This window comes from Poromitra crassiceps, assembly GCF_964638095.1.
Source record: "Poromitra crassiceps genome assembly, chromosome: 14".
In the NCBI taxonomy this organism is placed as follows: domain Eukaryota; kingdom Metazoa; phylum Chordata; class Actinopteri; order Beryciformes; family Melamphaidae; genus Poromitra; species Poromitra crassiceps.
Genome location: NC_139633.1, coordinates 24,473,782 through 24,494,249, shown reverse-complemented (window position 1 = coordinate 24,494,249; position 20,468 = coordinate 24,473,782). Strand labels below are relative to the sequence as shown.

The following is a 20,468-nucleotide window of genomic DNA, read 5'->3' as shown; positions in this document are numbered from 1 at the left end:
GTAGATGGCTCTGCCCTCACTCACTCACAGAAACCTCTCATTCTTATATACTACTAGTGGACGCGTGGGAGTTAGACCCCCCTGGGAGTTACAAACTCTGCAAAAAAGAAAGAAAGAAAAAATCCCATCGTAGACACTCTTATTTACATGGTGGAAATTGATAATTGTTTTGTCTGTTCTCGCTGTAGATGAAGGTTCCTGCAGATATAGCTGTAGCTACCAGGTTGGGAACTGCTCTTGTGCCACTGGCTGTGAAGACAGAGGGAACTGTTGCCCAGACTATGAAAGTAAGACCAGAGTGCAGCATGAGCAAAACACTCCAAAAAGGTTCTCTCTATGGTGTTAATGTTTTGTTGAAGGATAGGAGAGAGCATCTACATGTAAAAAGTGAGTTAGGTTGAGGGACTGACCTTATTTTAATCTCTGTCATGTAGCTTACTGCAACCAAAACCAAACGCAACCACCAACAGAACCACCAACGCAACTAACAAAATCAGGTATTTTAACCCCCCTAAATGACTACAAGCAAAGTTCCAACAAATAGCAGCACATTTCTCCTTGAAGTAAAATTGATGAATTCACCTTTGTCTCCCCCAGATGGGCCCTCGTGTCGTTACAACTGTGGCTGGAACCTGGGAAGCTGCTCCTGCTCATCTTCCTGTCAGTACTATGGCAGCTGTTGCTATGACTACAGCAGTAAGTGTTCAGCAGTTCATAAGCATTGACAGCTTCCTTCTCATCATTCTTTTTTTTTCCCAATATGTTTATTGTCATTTTTTCCTTATACACAACATACAGTGACAATACAACTTTAAAGACCAGACACCTTACAACATACAGACACACATATACACACACACACACACACACACACACACACACACACACACACACACACACACACACACACACACACAATCAACCTGCAACAATTCAAACTAAACGCTGATAAAACAAATCAAAACACTTCCTCCACATTGCTCACACTTTTTTCACAAACTTTCAGGCAAGACCTCCGCCTCCATCTCTCATGAAACGCATGTATGGCTCCCAGAGCTGAGCTAAATCTTCCCCTTTGCCCTTAGCAATGTACGTTAGTCTTTCCAGGCCAATACATTCCGAAAGTTCCCGTTTCCACCTTTTTTGTGATGGCGCATCCATATTTTTCCAGCAAAGTGCAACAGCTCTTCTGGCTTGAAGAAGTCCGAAGTCCAGTAGTTTAGCTTGTTTTGTTGTTTGCACAAAGTCCCCCGGATAGATACCAAGCACACAGAGTTTGACATTAAGAGGAACTTCAGTATCAAAGATCTTTGACAAACAATTTATGACACTCTTCCAGAAGTTTTGAATCTTTGAACATCCCCATAGACAATGAAGTAAAGTACCTTTCTCTTCCAAACACTTAGTACAGACCCTTCTCATCATTCTTAATTACTGATGGTAAATGTAGCATTCCTTGCTGGAGCACAGCTTGTCATCTTCCTGTATAATGAGGTGTACATGTCACCTTTCACTCAAAACAAAAGTATGTTGATGCTAAGTAGGGGATGAGGACAGGAGTAAAAGTGTCAAAGTAATGTCTAAGTTTCTGGCCTCTGGCCTGGTCTGTGTTATTCTTATTTTTCTTTCACAGTCTACTGCCGAGCCACCACTGCTGATCCAAGACCCACCACAGGTATTTGAACCTCTCTCTAACTGAAATGTCTGAAAATTACTGTTCCATCTAATTAATTTCTCTATAACGTAAATAATTGAGTAAAAGCTGTGTACTCAATGTGTCCCAGCTCAGCCCTCATGTCGTTACAACTGTGGCAGGAACCTGGGAAGCTGCTCCTGCTCATCTTCCTGTCGGACTGGGTACTATGGCAACTGTTGCTATGACTACAGCTGTAAGTAACCACCGGGTGACAGCCGCCTGTTTATTGACTCTAAACCCTGAGGGTGAAAATGTCAAAATAGTGATATTGGTTGACTTAGTGACCTCATTGTTATTCCCACCTCTCTTATAGCTTACTGCCAAACCACAACGAATGCACCAGTCACAGGTATGAAAACCTCTCCAGCAGCGGGTAATTTATACCACAAAGTACCTGATAATTAACTGTCGCTAAGTATTTCAATGTCCTCCTTTGTTTATGGGAGTGGTCATTTGTGTTCAGCATCTTCACAAACGTGAATCACTTTTATGACTTTTGAAGGGTTTTCTGAAAATCGCTTTAAAAAAACACCTTTACGTTTCAAAAGTCATAAAGGCGATTCAGGTTTGTGAAGATTATCCTGCTGAACACAAACTGCCACTCCCATAAACGTTAAGCACAGACCTTATTTTATGCATTTAAGTGAAATCCCCATTCTAAAACCCTATTCACTTTTCCCCTGAAGATCCAACATGCTATTTCTGGACTCATTCCTGCGGTGCTCTATTTCTCCTTGAAGTACATTTTTATGAGTAACCTTTGTCTCCCCCAGGTGGGCGCTCGTGTCGTTACAACTGTGGCAGGAACCTGGGAAGCTGCTCCTGCTCATCTTCCTGTCAGTACTATGGCAACTGTTGCTATGACTACAGCAGTAAGTGTTCAGCAGTTCATAAGCATTGACAGCTTCCTTCTCATCATTCTTAATTACTGATGGTAAATGTAGTATTCCTTGCTGGAGCACAGCTTGTCATCTTCCTGTATAATGAAGTGTACATGTCACCTTTCACTCAAAACAAAAGTATGTTGATGCTAAGTAGGGGATAAGGACAGGAGTAAAAGTGTCAAAGTAATGTCTAAGTTTCTGGCCTCTGGCCTGGTCTGTGTTATTCTTATCTTTCTTTCACAGTCTACTGCCCAGCCACCACTGCTGATCCAAGACCCACCACAGGTATTTGAACCTCTCTCTAACTGAAATGTCTGAAAATGACTGTTCCATCTCATTCATTTCTCTATAAAGTTGTAAATAATTGAGTAAAAGCTGTCAATCAATCAATCGATCAGATCAATCAATCACAGCTCACAGCAGTGTCTCAGCTCAGCCCTCGTGTCGTTACAACTGTGGCAGCAACCTGGGAAGCTGCTCCTGCTCATCTTCCTGTCGGTACTATGGCAACTGTTGCTATGACTACAGCTGTAAGTAACCACCGGGTGACAGCCGCCTGTTTATTGACTCTAAACCCTGAGGGTGAAAATGTCAAAATAGTGATATTGGTTGACTTAGTGACCTCATTGTTATTCCCACCTCTCTTATAGCTTACTGCCAAACCACCACGAATGCACCAGTCACAGGTATGAAAACCTCTCCAGCAGCGGGTAATTTATACCACAAAGTACCTGATAATTAACTGTCGCTAAGTATTTCAATGTCCTCCTTTGTGGGGTCCTTGGTGATGCCCAGGCCCTGGGCATCACCAAGGACCCCACCCACCCCCTCAACAGTCTGTTCACCCTCCTGCCCTCCGGCAAGAGATACCGCAGCATCCGGAGCAGATCAGCCCGGTTCTGCAAGAGCTTTTTCCCATACGCCATCAGGCTCCTTAACTCCCTGTGACACCCCCCCCCCCCCCCCTTTTCACTCAAACACACACACACACACACTCGGACTTGGACTCTTTGATCCCTCACACACTACCATAGTTGGTAAACAGAGACTTTATTATGACCTTCTTTACCATCGTTGGTACTTTTTAATGTTTGTTTTTAATTTAGTTTCTTTAAATTAGAGTAAGCTATCTTTATTTATTTATGATGTTTTTAAAAAGCACTTAGCATGTGCAATAATTTCCCTAAAGCACTTTATTTTTAATTTACTACCTTTATTGTCGGTTTGTCAGTACTTCTCTTGAAATTGCACTATTTGTGGGCTAGATGCAATCGTCATTTCGTTTCTGCCGTACCTTGTGTATTGCTTTAATGACAATAAAGCTGAACTTGAACTTGTTCATTTGTGTTCAGCATCTTCACAAATATGAATCACTTTTATGACTTTTGAAGCGTTTTCTGAAAATCGCTTTAAAAAAACACCTTTACGTTTCAAAAGTCATAAAGGCGATTCACGTTTGTGAAGATTATCCTGCTGAACACAAACTGCCACTCCCATAAACGTTTGTTAACCACAGACCTTATTTTATGCATGAAATCCCCATTCTAAAACCCCATTCACTTTTCCCCTGAAGATCCAACATGCTATTTCTGGACTCATTCCTGCAGTGCTCTATTTCTCCTTGAAGTACATTTTTATGAGTAACCTTTGTCTCCCCCAGCTGGGCGCTCGTGTCGTTACAACTGTGGCAGGAACCTGGGAAGCTGCTCCTGCTCATCTTCCTGTCAGTACTATGGCAACTGTTGCTATGACTACAACTGTAAGTGTTCAGCAGTTCATAAGCATTGACAGCTTCCCTCTCATCATTCTTAATTACTGATGGTAAATGTAGTATTCCTTGCTGGAGCACAGCTTGTCATCTTCCTGTATAATGAGGTGTACATGTCACCTTTCACTCAAAACAAAAGTATGTTGATGCTAAGTAGGGGATAAGGACAGGAGCAGTGTTTCCCATACATAAAGGAATTTGGGGCGGGCCGCCACAATAAGATGTTGACCAAATTTTTTTTTTTTTTTTTTTTTTTTTTACAGTGCACCTGAACGCAACATGCAAGATATCCGCTGAATAAGTGTCCAATAAATGTTCATGTCATTCTGGCCAATACTTCTGTTATAGCATTTCAGTCTGGAATATGGAATATCTTTCAATAATCTATGATTTAGCTGCTAAATTGTCAAATACCGCCATCTGCTCGCTACCCAGGCACTTATGTATGTACTTAACCTAACTAACTATCCGGTGTGCACAACACTGTCAGCCTAAACTCCGGCTGACACCCCAAAAACCTACAATCCGCTACAGAAAAATGTATATTGTTTGTTTATTAACTGGCCCCTCGCCTTCTATCATTTCACGAAAGTGGCAAAGCAAGTTGAGTATCCCTGACCTATAGGGAGAAATTTAGTTTGTCATTGTAAACCCACAGCACAGTAATGATGACATGTTCTTCATAGATCTAGCCTTTTAATTTTGCTCTTAAGCTTTCTCAAAGTACACCAAATTCATGCATTTTACTTAAAAAATCTGGCGGGGTGGCATGCCCCCGCACCCCCCTAGGGCGTCTGCGGTCCACCACCACAAATTCTCAAAATCATGTGGGAAACACTGCAGGAGTAAAAGTGTCAAAGTAATGTCTAAGTTTCTGGCCTCTGGCCTGGTCTGTGTTATTCTTATCTTTCTTTCACAGTCTACTGCCCAGCCACCACTGCTGATCCAAGACCCACCACAGGTATTTGAACCTCTCTCTAACTGAAATGTCTGAAAATTACTGTTCCATCTAATTAATTTCTCTATAACGTAAATAATTGAGTAAAAGCTGTGTACTCAATGTGTCCCAGCTCAGCCCTCGTGTCGTTACAACTGTGGCAGCAACCTGGGAAGCTGCTCCTGCTCATCTTCCTGTCGGTACTATGGCAACTGTTGCTATGACTACAGCTGTAAGTAACCACCGGGTGACAGCCGCCTGTTTATTGACTCTAAACCCTGAGGGTGAAAATGTCAAAATAGTGATATTGGTTGACTTAGTGACCTCATTGTTATTCCCACCTCTCTTATAGCTTACTGCCAAACCACAACGAATGCACCAGTCACAGGTATGAAAACCTCTCCAGCAGCAGGGAATTTATACCCCAAAGTACCTGATAATTAACTGTCGCTAAGTATTTCAATGTCCTCCTTTGTTTATGGGAGTGGTAATTTGTGTTCAGCATCTTCACAAACGTGAATCACTTTTATGACTTTTGAAGGGTTTTCTGAAAATCGCTTTAAAAAAACACCTTTACGTTTCAAAAGTCATAAAAGTGATTCACGTTTGTGAAGATTATCCTGCTGAACACAAATTGCCACTCCCATAAACGTTTGTTAACCACAGACCTTATTTTATGCATGAAATCCCAATTCTAAAACCCCATTCACTTTTGCCCTGAAGATCCAACATGCTATTTCTGGACTCATTCCTGCAGTGCTCCATAGAGAGCCGCAGTAACGAGTCCGGAAATCATCGATGCTAACACTCCTGGTTCTTCACAGTTTTCGCCTATGGGAGTTTTGAATGGGTTTTTGGCGCGATGCTTCTAATAATCTCTCTGAGCAACGCTGGCTTAATCAAACGCGAACCAGTGTTTAGTAACATCATCTTCACACATGAAGACCACTTTTATGAGTTTTGAAGCTTTTATGTGCCGTTAAAAGGGTGGCTAGCTAGCAAACGGCTAAATGAGACTACACTGTTGGAGTCGATGGGGATATATACGCCAATAACGTCACCACTCAAAGGACAAAGACGGAAATTCTCTTTCCCCTCACCTGGTTCAGCCCCGTTCAAGCCGGGGTAATCAGTGCACACATCAACAACAGTCCAGGTTGAGTGCTGACGTGACGTGGAAGCCTATGCGACAGTGTGTAGTTCTGGATTAGCTTAGCTCGAGCTTTTTACTTCTAGGGCTCGCATTTATGCTACAAAACTCATGAAAGTGGTCCTCATGTGTGAATATTATCCTGCTGAACCTTGGTTCGCGTTTGATTAAACTTGCGTTGCCCACAGACATTATTTGAAGCATCGCGCCAAAAACCCATTCAAAAATCCCATAGACAGAAACAGTGAAGAACCAGGAAGTTCGGGACTTCCACATTCAGCCTACAAAAATACGTCATCCCTGCGGCTCTCTATTTCTCCTTGAAGTACATTTTTATGAGTAACCTTTGTCTCCCCCAGCTGGGCGCTCGTGTCGTTACAACTGTGGCAGGAACCTGGGAAGCTGCTCCTGCTCATCTTCCTGTCAGTACTATGGCAACTGTTGCTATGACTACAGCAGTAAGTGTTCAGCAGTTCATAAGCATTGACAGCTTCCTTCTCATCATTCTTAATTACTGATGGTAAATGTAGTATTCCTTGCTGGAGCACAGCTTGTCATCTTCCTGTATAATGAAGTGTACATGTCACCTTTCACTCAAAACAAAAGTATGTTGATGCTAAGTAGGGGATAAGGACAGGAGTAAAAGTGTCAAAGTAATGTCTAAGTTTCTGGCCTCTGGCCTGGTCTGTGTTATTCTTATATTTCTTTCACAGTCTACTGCCCAGCCACCACTGCTGATCCAAGACCCACTACAGGTATTTGAACCTCTCTCTAACTGAAATGTCTGAAAATGACTGTTCCATCTAATTCATTTCTCTATAAAGTTGTAAATAATTGAGTAAAAGCTGTGTATTCCAATGTGTCCCAGCTCAGCCCTCGTGTCGTTACAACTGTGGCTGGAACCTGGGAAGCTGCTCCTGCTCATCTTCCTGTCGGTACTATGGCAACTGTTGCTATGACTACAGCTGTAAGTAACCACCGGGTGACAGCTGCCTGTTTATTGACTCTAAACCCTGAGGGTGAAAATGTCAAAATAGTGATATTGGTTGACTTAGTGACCTCATTGTTATTCCCACCTCTCTTATAGCTTACTGCCAAACCACAACGAATGCACCAGTCACAGGTATGAAAACCTCTCCAGCAGCGGGTAATTTATACCACAAAGTACCTGATAATTAACTGTCGCTAAGTATTTCAATGTCCTCCTTTGTTTATGGGAGTGGTCATTTGTGTTCAGCATCTTCACAAACATGAATCACTTTTATGACTTTTGAAGGGTTTTCTGTAAATCGCTTTAAAAAACACATTTACATTTCAAAAGTCATAAAAGTGATTCACGTTTGTGAAGATTATCCTGCTGAACACAAATGGCCACTCCCATAAACGTTTGCTAACCACAGACCTTATTTTATGCATGAAATCCCAATTCTAAAACCCAATTCACTTTTGCCCTGAAGATCCAACATGCTATTTCTGGACTCATTCCTGCAGTGCTCCATAGAGAGCCGCAGTAACGAGTCCGGAAATCATCGATGCTAACACTCCTGGTTCTTCACAGTTTTCGCCTATGGGAGTTTTGAATGGGTTTTTGGCGCGATGCTTCTAATAATCTCTCTGGGCAACGCTGGCTTAATCAAACGCGAACCAGTGTTTAGTAACATCATCTTCACACATGAAGACCACTTTTATGAGTTTTGAAGCTTTTATGTGCCGTTAAAAGGGTGGCTAGCTAGCAAACGGCTAAATGAGACTACACTGTTGGAGTCGATGGGGATATATACGTCAATAACGTCACCACTTCAAAGGGCGAACACGGAAATTCTCTTTCCCTCACCTGGTTCAGCCCCGTTCAGCCCGGGGTAATCAGTGCACACATCAACAACAGTCCAGGTTGAGTGCTGACGTGACGTGGAAGCCTATGCGACAGTGTGTAGTTCTGGATTAGCTTAGCTCGAGCTTTTTACTTCTAGGGCTCGCATTTATGCTACAAAACTCATGAAAGTGGTCCTCATGTGTGAATATTATCCCGCTGAACCTTGGTTCGCGTTTGATTAAACTTGCGTTGCCCACAGACATTATTTGAAGCATCGCGCAAAAAACCCATTCAAAAATCCCATAGACAGAAACAGTGAAGAACCAGGAAGTTCGGGACTTCCGCATTCAGCCTACAAAAATACGTCATCCCTGCGGCTCTCTATTTCTCCTTGAAGTACATTTTTATGAGTAACCTTTGTCTCCCCCAGCTGGGCCCTCGTGTCGTTACAACTGTGGCAGGAACCTGGGAAGCTGCTCCTGCTCATCTTCCTGTCAGTACTATGGCAACTGTTGCTATGACTACAGCAGTAAGTGTTCAGCAGTTCATAAGCATTGACAGCTTCCTTCTCATCATTCTTAACTACTGATGGTAAATGTAGTATTCCTTGCTGGAGCACAGCTTGTCATCTTCCTGTATAATGAGGTGTACATGTCACCTTTCACTCAAAACAAAAGTATGTTGATGCTAAGTAGGGGATAAGGACAGGAGTAAAAGTGTCAAAGTAATGTCTAAGTTTCTGGCCTCTGGCCTGGTCTGTGTTATTCTTATTTTTCTTTCACAGTCTACTGCCGAGCCACCACTGCTGATCCAAGACCCACCACAGGTATTTGAACCTCTCTCTAACTGAAATGTCTGAAAATTACTGTTGCATCTCATTCATTTCTCTATAACGTAAATAATTGAGTAAAAGCTGTGTACTCAATGTGTCCCAGCTGGGCCCTCGTGTCGTTACAACTGTGGCAGGAACCTGGGAAGCTGCTCCTGCTCATCTTCCTGTCAGTACTATGGCAACTGTTGCTATGACTACAGCTGTAAGTAACCACCGGGTGACAGCCGCCTGTTTATTGACTCTAAACCCTGAGGGTGAAAATGTCAAAATAGTGATATTGGTTGACTTAGTGACCTCATTGTTATTCCCACCTCTCTTATAGCTTACTGCCAAACCACCACGAATGCACCAGTCACAGGTATGAAAACCTCTCCAGCAGCAGGTAATTTATACCCCAAAGTACCTGATAATTAACTGTCGCCAAGTATTTCAATGTCCTCCTTTGTCTCCCAGCTCGGCCCTCGTGTCTTTACAACTGTGGCAGGGACCTGGGAAGCTGCTCCTGTTCGAGCTCTTGTCCGTACTATGGCAACTGTTGCTATGACTACAACTGTAAGTATCCTGTCCCTGGAAGCCCAGCATGAAAAGCCACTGGTCACTGTGCACAGTGTCCACCCAAAGTGATGCTGACTGAATCCCTTGTTTTTCATCACACAGCTTATTGCCCTTCAGCGTGTGGAGGCTCCCTGCATGGCTCTGGCTCCTTCTCCAGCCCCGACTACCCCAGCTACTACCACGACAACGCCTACTGTGTGTGGAGGCTCGCAGCTTCCTATGGCCAAAGCATCTTCCTATCAGTCACCGACCTGCAGTGAGTAGTCTCTTAAAACAGACTGTCTCATCCACATCCGGCGAATGCAGCTATACACAGTCTGTACGTTACACCCCCAGAACATGCACAAGGAAGTTGGGGAAAAAAAACCTTCAGACAGGAAAGAAGTTCGACGGAATCCGACCAATCACGACACGTGTGTCCACGAAAAATGCGGCATATTGGGATTCTGATTGGACTAATGAGCGGAAGACCCACCTTTCTGCGATTCTGATTGGACTAATGAGCGGAAAACCCGCCTTTCTACTTCCCATTCCGGGTTGGTGCGTGATTCTCCCCCACGAAGTACAGACGGTATGGCGGAAGCATTTGAAAATTGCGGAAGCCAACTCGTCTGTTCTAAGAGACTGTGCAGTGAGTGATGAACAGAGGTGCTTCATTGGGTCGTCCTTGGCGATCACGATTTTCAGTGAACACCACATTATGGTGTTGATTACAAAGGAAGAATGTATCTGTAACATTGACAGTAATCTGTAACACCAAAAACGATACATATGTACCTCATTCTGATTTATTCAATCAGGTGTGTTCAAACTTTTGACTGGTAATGTACATTTCGACTATTAATAATTATACTGGAAATATTGCGTGCTCATTTCTGGCGTGCTCGCCTGTAGTTGAGCAACTGAGCAACCCCCCCCCCCCCACCACCACCACCTTATTCTAGTAGATTTTGAATTTTGCTTTAAGTTGTCACCCTTCTCATCACTTTATTATGTTTTTGCACCCAGGTTGGAGAACTGCTGCGACTGTGACTACATTGCCGTCTACGATGGGCTGTCCAACAATTCACGACCTCTGGGGAAAGTGTGCCAAAACAACGGCACTGACTCCTTCACTGACTCCTTCACTGACTCCTTCCACTCCTCCTCCAACTACATGACTGTTGTCTTCCGGAGTGACGGCTCTGGGGTTGGCCGAGGGTTCAATGCTGAGTTCACTAGCACTCTTCCGTCGAGCTCAGGTAAGATGACTGTGATTTAAGTCTTCTGTATCCACCTTATTTCTAGCTGCCATGATGCCTGATGGGTGCTTCTTCCGCTTCCGGTGTAATAGACTGTTTTACAGTCTATGGTTTTAACTTGACAAAAAAAACGTCTATGAGGATTTTACAGCAGAGCCATTCTGCTCTACAGCCATGTCGTTCGGGTGCGCGATATTTCTTTTTCCCATGATGGTGAAGGCTAGGTGAAGGCATGACCCGCCCCTCTCTGCCTCTGATTGGCTGACTGTACTCCGCTGCTCCCACCTTCTTTCCAGGCGAGCCAGAAGTATCTCAAACGTGAGCAGCAGGTGCAAAACAATCATTAAATCAACAAGCATGAGATACTTCATTATATGGAACGTTACAATTGCAAACCCTATATCTGAGTTATTTAGGCCTAATTAGCCTATTGCACAGACGTGTAATTTTTTCTTGTCATTCCAAATTTAATCACATTGTTGCTCTGATTAAGTAGAAGTACAGTTATTTGTGTAAAAAAAAGACTGGTAAAGCAGAAGTACTGATTCAACTTAATTACTCAAGTAAAAGTAAAAAAGTACAGGCTCTGAAATGTACTCAAGTATAAAAGTAAAAAGTGTTCTGTGCAAGGCAAATAGAAACTCACGTCATATTAATATAATTCAAATACTATTCAACTTAAAAGGTCACTTCAAAACATATTTTAAGATGCATAAAGACTATACTTTAATCTTCTAGATCTTCTAAAATTGTTGTCTTTAAAATGTGTCTGAATAATCCCATAAGGGATGGGCTGCGTGCAGCCAGACACGAAAATAAAATATTCATTCATTCATATTCCTTCTAGTCTTCTTAACCACTATGACCCACTAGCTCAGAGAGTTGGATTGCTGTCTAGCAGTTTGGAGCTTGTGGGTTTGAGCCTCAGTGACTTTTGAGGTTGTGGGTTCGATCCTCAGTTTTGAATGTCGACAGCCAGAGGAAAGAGTCATTTAAAGCCCTGATAAAACCTCATTCAATCAGTCTTGGTGGCACAGAGAGTAGGCTTGCTGCCCAGCAATAAGCTATAAGTTATAAGTTATATTACTGAGTTACTGCTAAAGGTAATGTATTACATGTACTATGTTACTCTTGTAATGAGTTACCCCCAACATTGGTTAAATGTTTGTCAGGGTATTTGATTGACTCAGTTCTTGTTTTTTCTTTTTAAGCTGTCTTAAAAATAGATCCTAAAATTAACCAGAACAAAGAAACACCAAAGAAAATCCATCAGGTTAAACATTGTGTAGGTGAATCTTTGGCCTTCATCCTAAATGTCAATCAAGCTCTTGTAAACATATGCTTCTTCAGGTCGTGTGGACTGCTCCTCAGAGAACATGAACATTGTGATTGCGAAGTCCTACCTGAACTCTCTGGGCTATGACGGCAACAATCTGTACTTGAACGACCAGTACTGCAGGCCCCAGGTTTCCTGGTACCAAGTGATCTTCAGCTTCCCCATCAACACCTGTGGCACCATTCGAGAGGTAGGCCACCCATCACCTTCTGGAAGAGAGGAACAACCTGCTGTAGTTTAGAATCATTCTCCAAAAACGTACTGAGATGGCAGGACTTAGGCATTTAGCTCAGTGGACGATTGAGTTGTGTGATTACTGATTATTCTCACTGTGTTTCTACCCTGAACAGTTTAAGAATGGCAGAGTTGTGTACACCAACGCTGTCCAATCGAACATCTCCAGCTACGGCGAGATCACACGGCTGTCTCAGCTGAAGCTCAACGTGAACTGTCGAATGGACCCAGACACAACGGTCCAGATCATGTACGTTGCTGGTCATGACGACGCCACCATAACAGGCACAGGCAGATTCAACGGCAGCATGGCTTTCTACACAGACAGCAGCTTTTACTATGAGGTATGAGAAAGTGGGTTCTTCTTCTTCACCCAGTTTGTAAAGAGAAGGTTACTTATAGGTGCTCAACTGAAGGACTTGAATAAAACCTTAGCCAGAGACAATATGACTATTCATCAAAGATGTATAAATCAGCACACTCCTCTTATCTGCATTGGTCACAGTTTTAATGGGAGAACAAACATGTTGACATTTTGGTTTTGTGTTTTCTCTTCCATCAGGTGACTGAAGTTCCATACATCGTGACCCTCAACCAGAACATGTATGTCCAAGTGAACCTGAGGAATAATGAGAGCAGCCTGGTCCTCTTCCTCGACACGTGCGTGGCCTCCCCGTCTCCTCGTGATTTCCAGACCAGAGCCTACTACCTCGTCCGTAACGGGTAAGATGACCTGGTGATGAGGACCCGCTCACACAGTTCTACATAACGGTAAAGAGACTTCAACGAGAGTGCGCAGAGCAGTGCTTGATTGCTCGCCCCCTGGTTGTAAAGGTAAAATAACTAAAGAACATGTCTGATTGCATATTTACCAGACACATCTCTCTTTACTTGCTTGTTGTTTTCAATTGAAAGAATGCACTGTTTTACATCATGAACGCTGGAAGTTGAAAACATGTAAACTCTTAAAAGTGCTGGGTGCCGTGCATATTAGGCCAGCCATTTTTAAATTTATGAACGCCACCCATGGCCCAAGCTGAAAACGGAAAATCTTCTGCGGCCCACCCAACCCTTTAATCACCACTCTGATCAACACACAAGACTAAGTACTTCTCTCTATATTTTTTTCATTGAATAAACAGAACAAGTGAACGTGATGGGCAATGCAGTGCAAATGAATAATCCAGCATAATGGCAATGTTTATTGTTTCAAGTTTTTGGTCAAATATCTGACCCAGGCATATGATAAAGAAAATAGCTATCACAGTCAGTGGCAATGGCAGTAACCAATATCACAATCTCTCTCTACCTCCGTATTTCCCTCCCTGTGTGTGTGTGTGTGTCAGAAACTTTACCGAGAACCAGAATTTGGAGCTATAATATTACGCCCAGTTCCCAGCTAGCTAGCATAACATGGCTGGTACCTGTGCATTCATCTGGACGTCTAGTTTCTGTTAATACCAAAAGCTCCGCATTAGCTTAAAACTGAGCTCGCGAGAGCTCGTCAAACACGGACTGCACCTTGCCGTAGAATAATGGAAGAAGAATTACCGAGGTCCAGTCCTCACAAAGCCATGCTCGTGGCCCACCTGCAGTACCTTCACGGCAGACCAGGGGGCCGCGGCCTACACTTTGGGAAGTAGCCTGTTACATCACCACATGGCCATCTTGGTAGGAAAATAACAGGTGGTTGTAATCAATTAACAGGTGATTACAATCAAGTGACATAAACAGCCAATGAGCTGTGTGCATTGTAGCACCATATTGGTAGGAAAATGCTTGTGAAATCTGTTTTGTGTGCTCTTGTGCTTTTCCTGATTGTTGATAAAGAAGATCTAGTTATGCTCATTCTCTGTAGTCCTTGTGAGACATGCATGTGATAAAGGGCTATTTAACAAACTTGACTTGAACAGGTACCCAAGCATCCCCTTGCGGTTCAGTGATACTAATGTGTGTGTTGTTGTTATCCAGTCACACTCCTTCTTGTGTCAACCAGCAATGCTCGGTTTCCTCTTCAGATGTCCGAGGGACAACACCTACTACGCCTACTACTCTGGTACCCGCAGCTACGTCCGTTTCACATTCCAGGCCTTCCAGTTTCTGCGAGCCCACGAGTCGGTGTACCTGCAGTGTAAGGTCTTCATATGTCCAGCTTCTGACTACAACTCGCGGTGCCGGCGTGGCTGCTCCACACGCAAAGCCAGGAGCCTGGAGTCAGCACACGAGAGCCAAACTCTGGTCCTGGGTCCCATCCAACTGAAAAGGTCGGCGGCCATTTGTACCTGTTTTTTTGGAAGTATCGTATTAGGTTAGCAATAAGAATGTTGTCTGCATAAATATACAGTAGCTCCATTACCACAAATAGCCTACATTTCATCATTTTCCTTTCCTCCCCAGACCCTGAGGATCAAGATGCTGGGGCTCCTAAGGAGGACAAGGCTTAATTTGATCCTTCTTACCATTTTATTCACTGTGGCGTTGAATTATAATCACTGCCCTTTCTTGCCCTAGCATTTTATCTGATTAAAAGCATCATCAAACGATAATCTGTTTGCGTATTCGATAACTCGGTCGGAGAGACGGAGAAAATAATAAAAACACCAGAGACAAAGTGTGGCTCAGTTAGAAAACACTTTACTTATAAATTAGTTCAGATTAATCCATCTCACAATAAAATGATTTGTCATCCCAGAGCGAGATAATGATCGCCAAAAACGCTTCAACATTCACCATTTTCTATCAACCTACGACACACTGACAGAACATATGGCAGTCATTTCATTTCTGGGTGCCATTATTACTGGTAAGCATGGTGACGACGAGCAGTTGGTCCTAGAAACGGTAACTATGTTCTCCACACATGTTGCTAAGCAACAGACAACAGTATCCAATACAATGAACAACCTTGGTAAAGCAGCAATCTTCACTGCAAAATAATTTCACTTTTTTTTTTTTTTTTTACACTGACTGAACATCTATCCAACCACTCAGAATACAATACTCAGTAAATATTCAGAACAGCACTGAGATCCATATGATAAGTGGGGTATCTCAAGGCGTGTTATCACAAAGGCTAAAACATGGCATCATCCCTGGCGCTACGTGGCAACTCTGAACAAAACTGTGTTCCCAGGAAACACAAGACGTGGTGATTCTGCTCTAAAAGTGGAGATGCCGGATATCCAAGTGACCCAATACAAATATCAAAAGGTCAGAGTGTGACGTAAGATATTTAAAAGGCTATGCAACAACACGCATTTAGCAAACTGTGTGTCAAGTTTCCATGGTGCTGGTTAAGGAAGGACACTGTATGGAGGAACTTCACAAACAATGCCAGTTTAACAAAACCCAGTTAAACTTCTTGGCATGTGGCCAACCAAAAACCACTGATGGAAAGAGATTGGCCAGGTTGTACTATGGATGCCATTTTAATTTGCATACATTATAAAAATGCAGCTGGCACTTAAGTCCAATGTTACTTAGCAGCATTCATGGAGCAGAATTTTGGTGCCATCATGGCTACCACTGAAAAGTACAATTATCAAACCCTTTTACTATGGTTCTGTAGAGTAGAGGATAATATATACCATAATATCCATTAATAATATTCAAATAAACAGTCCCCTCTTACGAGGACACACAAGAAAGTGAATATGTCAGGCACTGTAAAGAAATATTAGTAACGCACCAAGCACTCGGAAATAATTTAGAGGTTCAAGTTAGATCAGTCTAAGGTAAACAGTTTCAATCCTGTGTTCGTAATCACCTACCTAATGTTGAGATATTACTTCAGTGAGTGTTGATCATTCAAACTGTTATAATAGGATCTTTTTTTTTCTACCATCATCATCACTACATCCCTTTTGTAATACACTTGGATGGGCACGTTAATTATACCAAATGAAACCAACTACATGTTCTCAACTAAAGTTTTTCCTCTAAATCAAGGTGAGTACAAAAAACGTCCAAAGGCTAGGCTACATCAAGGCCAGAATCATCAAGTTAAAAAGCAATAAATAAACTCAATGTGGAATTAATAAAACCAGGGCTCTGTCCCTTAAAAGTCCTTTTAAAAGATTTTCAGCCCTACTTATGCTGTCCCCGGGCAAAGTGGCAAGCAAAGTCATACTTGCTTTTGCACTTGTGGCCACAGATGTTGCACTGGAAGGGGTTCTCGTAGCCGTGGCAGCCCATGTGGATGGTGTAGAGAATGTTGTCGGGAAAGTAGATGTCACAGTGCTGGCAGTGGTGCAGCATGTGGGGGTCCTGGGGCGGGGCGGACAGGCCCGGGGCCGGGGTGCTGGGTTGACTGTTGGTGATGCTAGGGGTGCTGGTGCACCCGCTGTGCTCGCTGCAGGGACCCGCGCCGGGGCTGCAGTTGCTGTGGGAAGGGGCCCTGGGCTCTGGGGTGATGGGGGAAGAGGAGGAGGCACGCGCCATGCTGGCCGAGACGGCCACAGGAGCCGTGTCGGGGTGCGGCTGCTGGATGAGGAAGGGCTTCTCGTCGACCACAGACTCGGCTCCGGGAGACATGGGAGGCTGTGCCTGGGTCTGAGAGTCAGAGGGGAGGCTGGCCAACTGGCCGGCCAGGGTGGAGAGCTGGTTCAGGGGGTTGTCCATGACCATATCATGGTGGTGGTGGTTTTCGTTCCTGGAGCTCCCGTCCTCAACCACCCCACTCTGGCTATCATACGTCTCCTGGCGCAGGTGGGGCAGCTCGTGGGAGAAGTCATTCATGTTGTCAGCCTTGTGCACCACCATAGAAGGGGGGCTGAAGTTGATGAGGAGCCGGCGGCCGTAGCCCATTGAGCTGGCCTTCTTCTGCAAGACACTAAGCATCTTCTTATGGGAAAGTGAGCGGGCGCCCTTCATCGGCAGCAGCTTGTGGCGGCGGCGGCGGTGGTGTGACAGGTTGCTGCGGTCGCTGCAGCGGAAGGAGCACAGCTCGCACTTGTAAGGCTTCTCGCCGGTGTGAGATCGCATATGAGCTTCCAGGTGGCGCTCATAGGCTGAAGCAAAAGGACACAGGTGGCAGCGGTGGGGTTTCTCTCCTGTTTGATTGAGGAAGATAAACATTAAGAGGGAAACGTTCAGCCAGTCGGCTAAGTAATAAAAACACTAAACAGCATGTGTGTGGTGTTCCCAGAACCCATTACCACGAACCTGTATGAATGCGGATATGCTCGATGAGTCGTGCCGTGCCTCTGGTTGCGTAGTTACAGTAACGGCACTTGAGTTTGCCATCATAGGTCCTCTCAAAGCCATCCACCAGAATCCCTGTGCCGTCCTCCAGCGACATGTCCACTGACGGGTGATCCAGCCCATTCTGACTGCAGTCTGCATACAGAGACAACAATGTAAAACAAAAGGGAAGGCTAGATACGATACACAAACTATGGTTTTAATCTGCCATCCAGGTAAAAAAAAAAAATATATATATAATACCTATTTTCATGAAATACGATTTTTTTTTCTTTCTGGTGCATGGCAGCTGGTATTCCACTGGATCACAAAACACTGTAGTCTTAACGCTTTTTATTAATCTCTTATTAATGTAATAAGTGAATCTGACAAACAACGACTTTCACAATACAGTAACAATACTGTCTGGCAATAACGTTTATGTCAACAAACGATCACACACTTATTGAAGGATTACATGGATAAGGATGCTCATGCCTGATTACTTAATGACAACACATTTACCGGCTGGCAGCTCGTCCACCTCCTTGACGCCGCTCACAGAGCCTGATATCATGTTCACATGTTGAGTTTGCTGGCTGAGATACTCCTGGAAATCCTTTACAAAGTCCAACGTATCTGGCTTTTCCTCGCCCATTGAAAGAGTGTAAATGGCCAACACTGCAATGACATTCCCACATGTTGTGTATTATTGTTACAAGTGACAACCACTATAATATAATGTAACCAAGAAAAAGGGCCAGGGAAGGAAATGGTTCTGGAAATAAACTCTAGAACAGCAATAGCAAAAGATTGCACATACAAGCAATCAGATTTTTGTAGTATCACTAATGTTAGCTAGCCTCAGAAAGCTTTGCACTTACCTATTCAAAGACAGACAGTGAAATGTAGGCTAACGTCAGCTTGTTTCGATTGGAAAAAGCCGTTGAATAGCTATCCAGACAGGCAGGCAAAAATAATCCTGGCGGCAAACTGGGGTTGACAACCAGAAAAATAGCGTTAACGACCGCTGTCCTGTCGATCGCTCCAGTTTCTCATCATTATGTTCTTGTTACCAGAGCTACGTACGCTACGTTAGCCAGCCAGCTAACGTTAGCCTATCTCGGAGAAATCATCTTTTCTCCTTCAACGACAGATTCATTACGTTGGCTTCATGAATTTGGGGCTAATCCTCCAAAGAGCGCTATTAGTTTGTATCTCTTTCCACCAGCCGAAAAGCTAACAGAGCTGCTAAATCAAAACAAATAAGTCGGGTCAAAGTTCACTGTGTGTCCACCCGCGAAAGCCGTCCGACTAAAGGTGCGATATGACCACGAAGAAAGGTTCCTATGTGACAAAAACTGTTGGTCAGATTATGGTCAGATTGGGGCAAACCAAAATGATATAACGCAGCAAAAAAACAGAATAACACGTGATTATTCGATTCTGTCAAGTGCAATTAATACCTAGGCAGGCTATCCTAACTAACCTTATGCTGTTTCTGAACAGTTTGGCATGATAGTTCACTAACAAACAATTGAAAGCAGGTAACAAGAGATTAATCATCAAATAAATTATGATGGATAATAATAATAATAATAATAATAATAATAATAATAATAATAATAATAATAATAGTAACAATATGTATTATTGGCATGTGTGTGTGTGTGTGTGTGTGTGTGTGTGTGTGTTGCTGTGGCACCACTGTCTACTGACTATTATTGTTTCTGTCAGTCTGACAGTCTCAAAAATCCTAATCTGACACAGACTTCTGAAATCAATTAATTGTAAGTGAAAGGCGTAACACAGTAGTCATAATTGGGCAAAAGTATAACAAAATCTTGTTATGCATTACAAATAGGCATACTCTTTAACAAAAATGACCTATAAGATGTTACAATATAAACCTAATGGGTGGAAATTTGTGCACATATTAAATTACTGAATGTTTGAAATACTCATTTCCAAATTTGACACAGATTCTACAGCAGAACAACAGCAGCACCCGCCCCCCCAACCCACACCTGGTTTGAATGGCTACAGATTTTACCTGTGTTTACCCTGCTTTGACACGTCAAAATGTCTGCTGTGAAATGACATGATGTGGCTTCTGAGACTGGATGTACAGTAGAAAGTAGACGATAACCTTTCAACAGAGCAACATCCTTGTTTCTTCGGACAGGTGCATAGCTGCAGAATCCTACAGGTCTGAGCAGAGGCCTCCAATGTGATCAGTTGCTGATCAATTGTACTCATTGAATGGTCTCATGAGCTGGTTATTGCAGCACTGGACTGTTGAAGGAGCTCTACACTACAAGGGCTTTATATATTTTCTACTATTATTTAAAGACTCTTTCTTGTGACAAATGACTACTTTTTTTTTTACACCTGCAAAATACACATTTCAAAATACACAAAATGGTTTATTCATCATTTCAAACCCCTGCATTGGAAACACCCATCTGTGGCTCTGGCCACCAACTTGACGTTAACTGATATCCGACCATTCACATCCAGGACACGAGACAAGTGTCACACACTTTAAGTTATAGCTTGCAATTATATCTAAGTGGAAAATGAAGCACAACAATTACATTGCTTTAAAAGCTACTGAGTCATTCATGTTTCATCACAATCAATAATTTACCAGTAAGCAGTTTGGCCAAGATCACATTGCCTCATTTGTGTCAAAGATGCAGGAAAACCACCGAGGACAAGAAGATAAATGACCAAGATCTAGATCTAGATCTCCTAGTCAGCCCAGTATTACAGCAGTAAGGTACACCTGCTACCAGCAGTGAACTCTTTACATAGTAACATGAGTAACTCATTTGGTGT

The 20,468-nt window shown here is 43.2% G+C and overlaps 1 protein-coding gene across 1 annotated transcript; it reads right to left on the bottom strand.

The window, feature by feature from the left end:
• Positions 1–15,154: 15,154 nt before the first annotated feature.
• Positions 15,155–18,743, bottom strand: ikzf5 (IKAROS family zinc finger 5). The gene is made up of 4 exons (XM_083650895.1): positions 18,512–18,743; positions 18,153–18,308; positions 17,610–17,783; positions 15,155–17,497 (listed from the first exon to the last, which is right to left on the bottom strand). Exons 2-4 carry the CDS (start codon positions 18,283–18,285, stop codon positions 16,533–16,535), a joined length of 1,272 nt encoding a protein of 423 aa, XP_083507021.1. The 5' UTR covers positions 18,286–18,308; positions 18,512–18,743; the 3' UTR covers positions 15,155–16,532.
• Positions 18,744–20,468: the final 1,725 nt, after the last annotated feature.